The sequence below is a fragment of the Periophthalmus magnuspinnatus genome, chromosome 4, assembly GCF_009829125.3.
Source record: "Periophthalmus magnuspinnatus isolate fPerMag1 chromosome 4, fPerMag1.2.pri, whole genome shotgun sequence".
Classification (NCBI taxonomy): Eukaryota; Metazoa; Chordata; class Actinopteri; order Gobiiformes; family Gobiidae; genus Periophthalmus; species Periophthalmus magnuspinnatus.
Genome location: NC_047129.1, coordinates 33,037,801 through 33,051,624, shown reverse-complemented (window position 1 = coordinate 33,051,624; position 13,824 = coordinate 33,037,801). Strand labels below are relative to the sequence as shown.

The following is a 13,824-nucleotide window of genomic DNA, read 5'->3' as shown; positions in this document are numbered from 1 at the left end:
GTGTCATTCAAATTGTCATGTAGTGCAGTGTATTTTTTTAATTTCTTTTTTTTTAATTTAATAAGGCTGCCTTTAAAAAACTAAAACATCATTAGCCCCGACACGCAAATACGTCCCTTTGTAAACTCAGAAGTGATGAAGTTTTCCTCACATTTCTAAAGTGTTTAACGTGTCTGTCTGATCTTAACCCCCTGACCTCTGACCCCTGACCCCTGACCCACCCATAGCTCCCTGTCCACTGTCTGATCTTTCAGGGTTTAGTGATTTTGTTTGTCCGTCGCGCACAGAGTCAGCTCCTGCGGCCTTAGATCACGTCATGTGTTACAGTAGAACGAATAAATACGCTGCCCCCCAGTGGTGAGTACGGGTGAGTACGGGTCAGTGCGGGTCAGTGCGGGTCAGTGCGGGTCAGTGCGGGTCACGTAAAGGGTAAGATGGGTCTCGATGTTTGGTCTCACCTGGATGCGGCACTTGGCCTCCACCAGCTGCAGTTTGGTCTGGGCCAGCTCCAGCTCCAGGTGACGTAGCTGCTCCTTCAGCCCGTCCTGCTCCTCGTCTGCGGGCTCCGTCAGAGGGTCGCCCCCCCTGGGAGAGCCGGGCTGGAGCGGGTCTGTGGAGGTGAAGAGCACTCTGCAGCGCTCACAGCCTGAAACTTTACTCTGAAACACAGGGAACAACGACAGGAGCGTGTGATTTTAGATCTGCTCGGGTTTATTTTATTTTTATCGTTGTTGCTGTGGTCGTGGTCGGTTGCTCTTGTGGCTGACTGGCACACTTATATTTTAACTTAATATTTGGGGATTTTGACCAACTAAGACGCGCAGCATGAGCAGCTCAAAGGACAGAGGTTGACGACTGTCGAGCTCTGAAATGCTACAGAATTTTTACAACAATGAAACAGACTTTTTACAGCAAAAACGGCAGAAGACGCTCCAGAGGAAACATTTGGAGAGGATGTCCAGTCTCATAATCGAACAAAACAACAGAGCGGAGAGAGAGAGAGGCTTTCCTTGTGTCTTCAGCTGCGCCCCCTGGAGGCTGTTGTGATGCTGCAGGACACAGAAGAGGGACTCTTTTGTCCTGAGGGCTGATACTCTCCTCAGTCACTGGATCTGATGACTCTACGTGAGACTTTTGTTTGAGGTTTTCTATTATTTTTGTATTTCATGTTTAAATACAGTGATACAGATGATGTAAGACACTGGGTTCACTGACTTCACTCTAGAATGGAGGTCAGAGGTCAGATCCTGGTGGAGTTCTCTCTGTAACTGTTGCAGATGTGTGGACCTGGTTTATGTTAATGTTTCTGTCCCACAGGACTCACCCGGACAACGTCCAGCTCCTCTTTGGTGGCAGCCTGGTGTTTCTCCAGCCGTGTGCTGAGCTGAGAGCAGATCTGAAACAGACACAAGGTGTTTGTATGAAGCCCGTGTGTTTGTGAGGCCTGTGTGTTTGTGAAGCCCGTGTGTTTGTGAGGCCTGTGTGTTTGTGAGGCCTGTGTGTTTGTGAAGCCCGTGTGTTTGTGAGGCCTGTGTGTTTGTGTACCTGTGTGTTTGTGTACCTGTGTGTTTGTGTACCTGTTTGTACTCTGCGATGATGGCTGTGGTTTTCTTGATCTCAGACTCGGCTTTTTCCAGCTCACGTCTGAACACTTCTTTCAGCTGAAAACAAAACACGAAAAGTAAAAATATGGAACAGAGAAAACAATGGACACACCTGACACCACCTGACCTAGTATGTCACACAGTATTTGTAGTATTCTAGTAGTATGTCACACAGTATTTGTAGTATTCTAGTAGTATGTCACACAGTATTTGTAGTACTACTGTCTGACCTGTGCAGTCTCTTCTTCATGTCGTCTCTTCTCCTCCTCCGTCTCCACCAGCCTCTGCTTTGTGCTCAGCAGCTCTTTGTTCAACACATCCGCCTTGTCCTCCGCCTACAGCACGAGTACAACAAGGAATGAAGTACAAAATGTGAAGTACAACGAGGTATGAAGTACAAAATGTGGAGTACAACAAGGTATGAAGTACAAAATGTGAAGTACAACGAGGTATGAAGTACAAAATGTGAAGTACAACGAGGTATGAAGTACAAAATGTGAAGTACAACGAGGTATGAAGTACAAAATGTGAAGTACAACGAGGTATGAAGTACAAAATGTGAAGTACAACGAGGTATGAAGTACAAAATGTGAAGTACAACGAGGTATGAAGTACAAAATGTGAAGTACAACGAGGTATGAAGTACAAAATGTGGCCTTCTCCAAACAGACATTATTCACTCCACGGTGGTGAGACACTGTTGCAGCCACGGCTGCCCTGGGGCAGACAGAAGACAGGCTGATAATCTGCACCATCACACACACACATGCACACACACCCCTACAGAGACACCCCCCCACACACACACACACACACTAGGCAATGTGCAGATGGGGTGTGTCTGTGGGTGTGTGTGTGTGTGTGTGTGGGGGGGGGGGGGGGGGGGGGGGGGGGGGTACTTGTGTGTACATGTGTGCGTCTGTGTGTGTACCTGGTCCAGGTCACTCCTCAGGGCGATCTTGCTGGTCACCAGTTCGTGGGCGAGGTCGTCGTTCTCCTGCTCCAGCCTCATACTGGCCTCCTGCAGACGACGGTTCTCCCTCTGGAACAAACACAGAACACACACAGATCAGAGACAGAACACACACAGATCAGAGACAGAACACACACAGATCAGAGACAGAACACACACAGAACACACACAGATCAGAGACAGAACACACACAGATCAGAGACAGAACACACACAGATCAGAGACAGAACACACACAGATCAGAGACAGAACACACACAGATCAGAGACAGAACACACACAGAACACACACAGATCAGAGACAGAACACACACAGATCAGAGACAGAACACACACAGATCAGAGACAGAACACACACAGATCAGAGACAGAACACACACAGATCAGATACAGAACACACACAGATCAGAGACAGAACACACACAACACACACATCACACGGATCACACACAGAACAAAGATAGAACAAACAGAACAGAGACGGAACAGAGAAAAGCTCAGTGATGGAGGGAATCACTCTCCTCCTGCTCCTCTCGTTTTTTTAAAAGGCTCAGGTTCTGTTCATTTCTTTATATCAGCTCTGAGGAGAAACTCTGGAGCTTCAACCATCACAGAAAAAACAAACACATAAACAAGAAAAAAAAGAAATAAAAGAAACAAAATGTACGTGAAGGTCAAGAGCAGATAAAAAGAAAACAGTGACAAGTTCATGAGGAGAAAAAGATGGAGGAGAAAAAGAGATGGAGGAGACAAAGAGATGGAGGAGAAAAAGAGATGGAGGAGACAAAGAGATGGAGGAGACAAAGAGATGGAGAAGTTCTTCAGTCTGCTGCTCATTTGGGAAAGTAGATCTGCCTTTATTTAGTCACGGTGTTTGTTCTACACTCGTTGGTGAAGCTGTGTGGATGTTTTTTAACCAATAAAAAAATGTTGAAACTTTAGAAGAACTAGAACGTCCTCGGAGTTTGGAGCAGGTAAATGTTGGTCCCTCATTATCGGAGTGTTTCGTTCCATAATCTGCGCGTTTTGTTCCATAATCGGTGCGTTTTGTTCCATAATCGGTGCGTTTTGTTTCATAATCGGTGCGTTTTGTTTCATTCTGGCCTTGACGAGCTTCATTTGGAGCTGAACGCCGTGGGTGACGTCGCGCTCGCTCAGTCCACGTGTTTAAATTCGTCTTTAAGTCGATCGTTCACAAACTTTCACCTGACCAGTTATTTTAATTTTATTTTGAGGCGTTTTTTTTTTTTTGTTTTTTTTTATTTTGAGGTTTATTTGTTTCTTTTTTTATTTAGTTATTTTCAGTTTTTTTTTGTTTTGTTATTTTGAGGTTTTATTTTAGTTATTTTTATTTTATTTTGAGGTGTTTTTTTGTTGTTGTTTTTTTGTTATTTTGAGGTTTTTTTGCTAAATGTGTAAAAAAACTGAAGATACTGTTTATTTTAGACCTGCTTTAGTCCAGATTTATTTATATTATATTTTCTGAATGGGGGAAAACGTCCTGATACACGACGAGTTACAGCAGGATAATGGAGCTTGTAAATAAAACACGTTAAACATTCGTGGGATTTAATTTTAGATAAAAACACACAAAAAAAAAAAAAAGAATTGAAATCTCTTTTGTTGGCTCTCCGTGCTATAAACCCTCCTCACGTCCCTGATGTGGACCGCCGCCGCGTCCCATGACTCCTGTCCCCGGCTCCCGACACGTGACGACAATATCTGTGAACACCGTTGTCATGGTTACGGCCGGTCACATGATTCAGCTAATTCATTTGTGTTTGAGCGTCACGTTTAAAGGCGACATTTTGAGGATATTTATAGAGAATATTTTGTCTTAAATGGCAACGATCCTAATCTCCAAATAGTTTAAACCGGAGACACAGAACAGAAACTGGACACAGCTAACCCTTTATTTTGAGGGTTTAACTTATTTTTATTATTATTACTATTTTTTTGTGTGGTTATTCTGAGGTTTATTTGTTTGTTTGTTTTTTAGTTATTTTGAGTTGGGTTTTTTTAAATTGGAATTTTTTTTTGTTATTTTGAGGTTTTATTCATTTGTTTTTTTGAGTTGTTTCTTTTTGGTTTTTTGAGGTTTTATTTTAGTTATTTTTATTTTATTTTGAGGTGTTTTTTTTGTTTATTTTTTGTTATTTTGAGGTTTATTAGTTTGTTTTTTAGTTTTTTTGAGTTGTTTTTTTATTTGAATTGTTTTTTGTTTTTTTTGAGGTTTTATTTTAATTATTTTTACTTTTATTTAATTTATTTTTTTGTTATTTTGGAGTTTATTAGTTTGTTTTTTAGGTATTTTGAGTTGTTTTTTTATCTGAATTGTTGTTTTTTTTTGTTATTTTGAGGTTTTATTTTAGTTATTTTTATTTTATTTTGAGGTGTTTTTTTATTTTTTTTAGTTATTTTGAGGTTTATTTGTTTGTTTTTTTTAGTTATTTTGAGTTGGGTTTTTTGTTATTTTGAGGTTTTATTTTAGTTATTTTTATTTTATTTTTAGGTGTTTTTTTGTTTATTTTGTTAATTTTTTTTTGTTATTTTGAGGTTTATTAGTTTGTTTATTTATTTTTTGTTATTTTGAGTTGTTTTTTTTTAATTCAGTCAGTTCTTTATGGTCAGATTGTGTTAAAATAAAACTCGGATTAAAGTCTTAACAAGCCTCAGACAGGGCAGTGCCTCCAGTTAGCATCACACGCCCAGGGAACGTTAATATCGAATTAAAATATCAATATTCACATTTTACTGAAGCTAAACTACGAGACTCAACGTAAAATCTGCGAAAATAAAACATAACATCTAGTTTATAAGATGTTAGAGTTTTGCCTCGATAAACAGCCAAAAAAATGCTTGAAATCTGAAAAATAATCCATCCGTCAGCGATTTTTAGTGTTTACAACGGACTCTACGCAGAATTCCCTTCACCCACTTTGACCTTTACGCATTTATTTTTGTACTGAACACATATTTTTAGCCAAACTTACAACCAAAACCTAAACAATTCTTAATCAACAGGCAAAAAGAAGCAAAAAGAAGCAAAAAAACCTGTATAAATAGGAGCAGTGTTAGCTTACCGCTGCGCTGCGACGAGCCACAACAATGCGTTCATACAGACACCACGCTAACGCTAACGGGATAACGCTAATAACAGGCTAACTCGTGATCTGGACGTACGTTTCCGGCCTCTGTCCCACACTTCCTGAGTTTACACAGTCTCTCTCTCTGTCTGAGTCTCTGCTGCTACGACACGGTTCAGTTAAATCAATGTTTGTGCTTTTTTTTTACACGTCAAAAAAGAAATATACTTTTTATTTGTTTGTGTTTGTCTTAGCGTTAATGTTCTCACTGGGTAGAATAGTAACAATAACGTCTGTTTTTAGTTTGGAGACGCTTTTTTATGTGTTTTTCTGATGATTATTTATATTATTAGGCATCAAAACTATGAATTAACACATAAGGAGCACAGCAACGCAACATAACTCAAAACTTAGCTCAGAAAATTCCAGAAAAAAACTTAAAACTTAAAAAATGGCCACCCTTTGCTTTGAGCCCTGGTTTGCACGTGCGGCATTTCCGTTGGGTTTATTAATCCGGTCCAACGAACGTGACCAAATTATATTAAAAAAAGAAGGTGTTCAGTTTATCTTTCCCCTGTAGTGTCAACGTTTCTCCAAAAGATGGCGCACTTCAGCTACATCAGTCTTGTTCACGTGTTACTCTCTTATTCTCTTATCTGCCCCTCCAAAAAATGAGCTTATCAAAGAAAAAACTGAGTGGATCGTGAGCGTCGAGTGTTTAAAACAAAATACTTTTCCACTGACGTCTGATGTGACAAGAAACTGTCACGGTTTTCAAACAGTAAAATATCAGCCGTCATTTTGCTACGAAGTGCGACAACTACGCTAGCAAAAAGTCAACACGCGACGCCCCGGACGCGACGCCCCGGACGCGACGCCCCGGACGCGACGCCCCGGACGCGACGCCCCGGACGGAACGCTCCGGATGCATCGCTCCAACACAACACTCAAATACAATGCTCCGACACAACGCTCAAAAACAACGCTCCGACATGACGCTCGAGTGACAGATTTTTCACGTTTCATCAGCGGCGTCCGACTTTAAACATCGCTAATATTAGAACGGCTAAAACAGCTGTAGCCCAGAATAGACTTCTTAAAGGGGAGGGAAAGACTAAAATAGCTTTGGCCAAGAATAGCCGTCTTAAAGGGGAGGGGCAGACTTTGTCATGTGGTTGTATAGATCAGGGGCCTCATTTATAAAGCGCACACACGGTTAAGTACGAGACGTTTCACTTTAAGTTTGGGATTTAGAGACGGGACAGAGACGACGTGTGGAGAGAAGAGCGAGTGACACTTTACTCAATATTTGTAAGAAACATCCAGTAAAGTGACTAAAAGAAAAAAATCACGTAAATGGATAAAATTGGACTTTTCCTGAACAGTTTATGTGGGTTTAATGTTTGAAAAATGTCTATGCAGCATTTTTAAACTCTTCATGTAAGACCCAGAAACTATATTTTACATAGAATCTCTAGAAAATCCAGAGCAGTGGGCGGGGATAGGGGGTAGGTGACAAGAGGATTTAAAATAACTCAAATCAGAAAGAATAAATATAGTTGGGAGTCAAAAATAATCACACAAAACAACACGAACGCTGTTTCCTCCCAAAAAACAGACCTGGAGTTGTGTTTTTTTTTCATTCACGCACTTTATTAACGCTCCGTTCCACCTTGTGATGTCATCAGGTGGTAGTTTTCAAAGTTAACTCCTCCTCCTTTTACCTTTAGTTCAGTCGAGATAAGTGTCAATTCCAGATTCGCTGAAATAATCCAAATGATTCTATAAACGAAGGCGTGCGGAGTTTAAAAACACAGCGGAGCACTTCCTGTATCCGCCACACGATGACATCACGAGGTGGAACGGAGCGTTTTGCGTTCGAGAGAAGAACTCAAGCTAAATCTGCAGGTTTGTTTGTGCGTTAAACGTGTGCGAATGAAACAAAAAAACACAACTCCAGGTCTGTTTGCGACGAGGAAACGACAGTAGAACAGATGAGAAAACGGTGTAATATTTGCCCTTTAACCTGGAAGTCAAATAATATAATGTTTAAAAGAAAAAAAAATAAATAAAAAATAAATAAAAAATTACAAAAATAGACCATTAACATTTAAGGAGTTTAAAATTTACGTGCACTAAAATTTGGTGTTAAAATATTGGTGGAGATGCTAATTTTGGTCACATAACAGCTGTGTGCCGTTAGCTGTTAGCAGTTAGCACAATTAGAGAAGAGTGTGCAGTTTTTGTGCGTTAAACGTGTGTGAATGAAACAAAAACACAACTCCAGGTCCATTTGCGACGAGGAAACGACATTAGAACAGAAAAAAAAAGAGTAACACGGCCCCTTTAATGTCGGTCGTAGAGATTGTCGCAGGCGCAGAGGAGGGTTCACTCGTTTATTCTGTCACTTCTCACAATCTGCTGGTTTTTTGTTTTTTTTTGGTGAGGAACAAAACGTGGACCAGTAGGAAACGTGAAGAGTTTTACCTGGTATCGGTGGATGGGGTCCTCCTGCTGCAGCTGGTTCTCCCTCAGGCTCTGGTACTCCTTCTCAAACTTCTTCAGCTTCTTAGTGGGAACCTGCAGACGATAAAGAAGAGTTTAAATATAGACAGAACCTAAACCAGGACTAAACCAGGACTAAACCAGGACTAAACCAGGTCTAAACCAGGTCTAAACCAGGACTAAACCAGGACTGAACCAGGACTAAACCAGGACTAAACCAGGACTAAACCAGGACTGAACCAGGACTGAACCAGGACTGAACCAGGACTAAACCAGGACTAAACCAGGACTAAACCAGGACTAAACCAGGACTAAACCAGGACTGAACCAGGACTGAACCAGGACTGAAACAGGACTGAACCAGGACTAAACCAGGACTAAACCAGGACTAAACCAGGACTGAACCAGGACTAAACCAGGACTAAACCAGGACTAAACCAGGACTGGACCAGGACTGAACCAGGACTGAACCAGGACTAAACCAGGACTAAACCAGGACTAAACCAGGACTAAACCAGGACTAAACCAGGACTGAACCAGGACTGAACCAGGACTGAACCAGGATTGAACCAGGACTGAACCAGGACTAAACCAGGACTAAACCAGGACTAAACCAGGACTGAACCAGGACTGAACCAGGACTGAACCAGGACTGAATCAGGACTGAACCAGGACTAAACCAGGACTAAACCAGGACTGAACCAGGACTGAACCAGGACTAAACCAGGAACATTTTCCTGGAGCTGCTCCTTTTGCCTTTGTGTTTTTGAGGCACTTGACGCAGCAGCGGTTTATTTAAACATGTTTTTATTTTAAAGTGTTTTTATTTTAAAGTATTTTTTTATTTAAAAGTGTTTTTTATTTTAAAGTGTTTTTATTTTAAAGTGTTTTTTATTTAAAAGTGTTTTATTAAACCAGAGCTTCTGCTTCATTCGTGTTGTGTCCAGTTAAAAACTTGTCTCTGTTGTTGTTTTTCAAACTCTCGCAGTGCATTGTGGGACATTTTAACAGCATTACTTTTTTGACAGTAGTGAAATCTGGATATTCAGGCTCCGCTAAAAATGGCGTGAGCTTTGGCCACGCCCCCTTCTTGGTCTTTAGTCGACTGCAGCTCTAATAAAATCACATTATTTCTTTTCACAATCATCATAATCACTAAAACGTCCCATCCTGGACTTATCTCAAAAGTATTCAGCAGTATTTGATACTTCAGGACGCTCTTGGCTCTTCATACTTCATCACTTCAGACAAAAACAATCTCCCCTGTGCAGAGACAGAGTTACCGTGGCGACCTGCTGCGGCCGGGTCACATGACCTCCCCCTGGGCCCACCCCCTGTCTCTGTGTTTATGTAAAAGCTCCTAAAGCTTCAGTGGACCAGGACTAAACCAGGTCTAAACCAGGTCTAAACCAGGTCTAAACCAGGACTAAACCAGGTCTAAACCAGGTCTAAACCAGGTCTAAACCAGGACTAAACCAGGTCTAAACCAGGTCTAAACCAGGTCTAAACCAGGTCTAAACCAGGTCTAAACCAGGTCTAAACCAGGACTAAACCAGGACTAAACCAGGTCTAAACCAGGTCTAAACCAGGTCTAAACCAGGTCTAAACCAGGTCTAAACCAGGTCTAAACCAGGACTAAACCAGGTCTAAACCAGGTCTAAACCAGGTCTAAACCAGGTCTAAACCGGGTCTAAACCAGGTCTAAACCAGGACTAAACCAGGTCTAAACCGGGTCTAAACCAGGTCTAAACCAGGTCTAAACCAGGACTAAACCGGGTCTAAACCAGGTCTAAACCGGGTCTAAACCAGGACTAAACCAGGTCTAAACCAGGTCTAAACCGGGTCTAAACCAGGTCTAAACCGGGTCTAAACCAGGACTAACCCGGGTCTAAACCAGGTCTAAACCGTGTCTAAACCAGGACTAAACCAGGTCTAAACCAGGACTAAACCAGGTCTAAACCAGGTCTAAACCAGGTCTAAACCAGGTCTGACAAGGTGTAAAAACTAGGTCTAATCTTGGTCTAAACCAGGTCTAAACCAGGTCTATAACAGGACTAATCTAGGACTAAACCAGTTCTAAACCAGGTCTAAACCAGGACTAAACCAGGTCTAAACCAGGACTAAACCAGGTCTAAACCAGGACTAAACCAGGTCTGAACCAGGTCTAAACTAGGTCTAAACCAGGTCCAGATAACTTCTCTGAAAAAATGTATAAATGTAACAGCCTGAGTTCATATTTAAAGGTGCAGTACGTCAAAACTGCTTTTCTAAAACTCTTTACACTGGTGGTGGTGAAGAAGAGGAGATGGAGAGGCTGAGGAGGCTGGTTTATCTGCTGCTGCGTCTGCTTAAATCTGTGCTGCTACGAAAATAACACAAGTATTTAGACAAACTCAACAAAAGACTTATTCAATCTTTAAAGAGGAGGCATTTTACTGTAGTCTCCCCTCCCTTTGCGCTCCGTGCTAAGCCCCTCCCCCTTCAGAGCACTATCACAATCAGCTGCGTCGCACTAATGAAACTACTGCACATCACACCAGGTTTGTGAAGTCGTAGTGTACAGTTTTGCATCATGTTTTTGTATATTTATGGAGGATTGTCGCGTGGGAGCGTGGGTGATGTAGGCTCGTGGGCGGAGCCTCGTACACAGTCGTACTGATTTGATGAGGGGACAGACGTAGAACAGGTGGAAAGCTCCGTCTGTTCAGTTTTAAACTCAGGTGCGTCCGGCGTTTTTATTCTCACGTTTAAACATCGTCACGTTTGTTTTGTTCATGTTTGAGGCTGTTACTCATTTCACCTCCACCCTCTAAAACACACAAGAGAGAAGGAGCGATAAAGGAGGAGGAGGAGAGGGGGAGGAGGAGGAGAGGGGGAGGAGGAGAGGGAAGGAGCGATAAAGGAGGAGAGGGGGAGGAAGAGGGAAGGAGCGATAATGGAGGAGGAGGAGGGGGGGAGGAGGAGGAGAGGGGGAGGAAGAGGGAAGGAGCGATAAAGGAGGAGGAGGAGGGGGGGAGGAGGAGGAGAGGGGGAGGAAGAGGGAAGGAGCGATAAAGGAGGAGGAGGGGGGGAGGAGGAGGAGAGGGGGAGGAGCGATAAAGGAAGGAGGAGGAGAGGGGGAGGAGGAGGAGAGGGAAGGAGCGATAAAGGAAGGAGGAGGAGGAGGGAGAGAGGGAAGTAGCGATAAAGAAAGGAGGAGGAGAGGGGGAGGAGGAGGAGAGGGGGAGGAGGAGGAGGGAGAGGGAAGGAGCGATAAAGGAAAGAGGAGGAGAGGGGGAGGAGGAGGAGAGAGGGAAGGAGCGATAAAGGAAGGAGGAGGAGAGGGGGAGGAGGAGGGAGAGAGGGAAGGAGTGATAAAGGAAGGAGGAGGAGAGGGGGAGGAGGAGGGAGAGAGGGAAGGAGTGATAAAGGAAGGAGGAGGAGAGGGGGAGGAGCAGGGAGAGAGGGAAGGAGCGATAGAGGGAAGGAGCGATAAAGGAAGGAGGAGGAGAGGGGGAGGAGGAGGGAGGAGAGGGAAGGAGCAATAAAGGAAGGAGGAGGAGAGGGGGAGGAGGGAGAGAGGGAAGGAGCGATAAAGGAAGGAGGAGGAGAGGGGGAGGAGGGAGAGAGGAGGAGGGAGAGTAAGACACAGAGAGAGCTTTGACCAGTGTGAGTCTCAAGGTGACAGAGACGCCTCATTAACCTCCTTCAGGACTGAACCAGGACTGAACCAGGACTGAACCAGGACTGAACCAGGACTGAACCAAGACTAAACCGGGACTAAACCGGGACTGAACCGGGACTGAACCGGGACTGAACCGGGACTAAACCGGGACTAAACCGGGACTGAACCAAGACTAAACCGGGACTAAACCGGGACTGAACCGGGACTGAACCGGGACTGAACCAAGACTAAACCGGGACTAAACCGGGACTGAACCGGGACTGAACCGGGACTGAACCGGGACTGAACCGGGACTGAACCGGGACTAAACCGGGACTAAACCGGGACTAAACCGGGTCTAAACCAGGACTGAACCAGGACTGAACCAGGACTGAACCAGGACTAAACCGGGACTAAACCGGGACTAAACCAAGACTAAACCAAGACTAAACCAAGACTAAACCAGGACTAAACCAAGACTAAACCAGGACTAAACCAGGACTAAACCAGGACTAAACCAGGACTAAACCAGGACTAAACCAGGTCTAAACCAGGACTAAACCAAGACTAAACCAGGACTAAACCAGGACTAAACCAGGACCAAACCAGGACCAAACCAGGACCAAACCAGGACTAAACCAGGACTAAACCAGGACTAAACCAGGACTAAACCAGGACCAAACCAGGTCTAAACCAGGACTAAACCAGGACTGAACCAGGTCTTATCTGAGCAGACAGACCCACAGAAACATGAAGGCCTTGTGTATTAAAGATGTTTTGTCTGGAGCAGTGTGAGGTCAGGGTCACCTTCACACAGACCTGACTCATAAAAAGCACAGATCACTGTTAAGACGCCTCTGTTTTTATCTCATGGACGTCCACAGTGTTTTCACCTGATGCTGATCTAATATTTGTTCTGTGTCCGATACCTGAGAAATGTTCATACTGATGTTTAGATTTTAAAATCCACAGTCCATGTTCTTCGTCTTCTCTGGGTCGCGGCAGCGGTCTGAGCAGGGACTCCCAGACTTCCCTCACCCCAGACACGTCCTCCAGCTCCTCCGGGACATGCCCAGAACACCTCCCTAGGGAGGCGTCCAGGAGGCATCCTGAGCAGATGCCCGAGCCACCTCAGCTGCTCCTCTCCACGTGTAGGAGCAGCGGCTCTACTCCGAGCTCCTCCCGTGTGACTGAGCTCCTCGCCCTGTCCCTAAGGGAGCGCCTGGCGGAGGAAACCGATTGCGGCCGCTTCCACAAAATCCACAGTGAGGCTCAGAAATGTTTCTTAAAGCACAACTGGAGCTGACGGCGCCCCCTGTGGACAGATCCACAGACACAACAACCAGCCAGTCCAGAGCGACACTGTCAATCAAACCTGTGGCTAACGCTAACAGGAGCGACGCTAACAGGAGCGACGCTAACAGGAGCGACGCTAACAGGAGCGACGCTAACAGGAGCGACGTCGGGGAAAGAAGGACTTGATTTGTCTGTTATTAATGTTCAGATCTTGATTTACAGACACAATAGTGAAATAAAAAAAACAGGATCATGTAGAGGGTTAATACGGAACATTTAAGACCTGTCCCAACAGGAAGTGACCTGTCCCAACAGGAAGTGACCTGTCCCAACAGGAAGTGACCTGTCCCAACAGGAAGTGACCTGTCCCACGCGCAAAAGAACGACAGAGATAGGAGGAGAGAGGGAGAGGAGGAGAAAGAGGAGGAAAGAGAGGAGGAGAGAGGGAGAAAGAGGAGAAGAGAGAGGAGGAAAGAGAGGAGGAGAGAGGGAGAAAGAGGAGAAGAGAGAGGAGGAAAGAGAGGAGGAGAGAGGGAGAAAGAGGAGGAGAGAGAGGAGGAAAGGAGAGAAAAAGAGAGAGGGGGAGAGGGAGCGAGATAGAGGAGAGAGAGGAGAGGAAGAAAGAGAGGAGGAGAGGGAGGAGGAGAGAGGGCGTGAGATAGAGGAGAGAGGAAGGGAGAGAGGAGGAGAGGAGGCTGCTCTCCTCTCTTTCTCTCTC

The 13,824-nt window shown here is 44.3% G+C and overlaps 1 protein-coding gene across 3 annotated transcripts in view; it reads right to left on the bottom strand.

The window, feature by feature from the left end:
* rabgap1l (RAB GTPase activating protein 1-like) overlaps positions 1-13,824 on the bottom strand; it is a 181,936-nt gene that overhangs the window by 5,973 nt on the left and 162,139 nt on the right. For all 3 annotated transcript variants that reach the window (XM_055221068.1, XM_033992113.2, XM_033992114.2), the window contains 6 exons: positions 8,150-8,242; positions 2,536-2,646; positions 1,835-1,939; positions 1,578-1,661; positions 1,325-1,396; positions 459-659 (listed from right to left, as the gene is read on the bottom strand). In XM_055221068.1, coding sequence (XP_055077043.1) covers positions 459-659; positions 1,325-1,396; positions 1,578-1,661; positions 1,835-1,939; positions 2,536-2,646; positions 8,150-8,242 — 666 coding nt within the window. The remainder of the gene's footprint in view (positions 1-458; positions 660-1,324; positions 1,397-1,577; positions 1,662-1,834; positions 1,940-2,535; positions 2,647-8,149; positions 8,243-13,824) is intronic.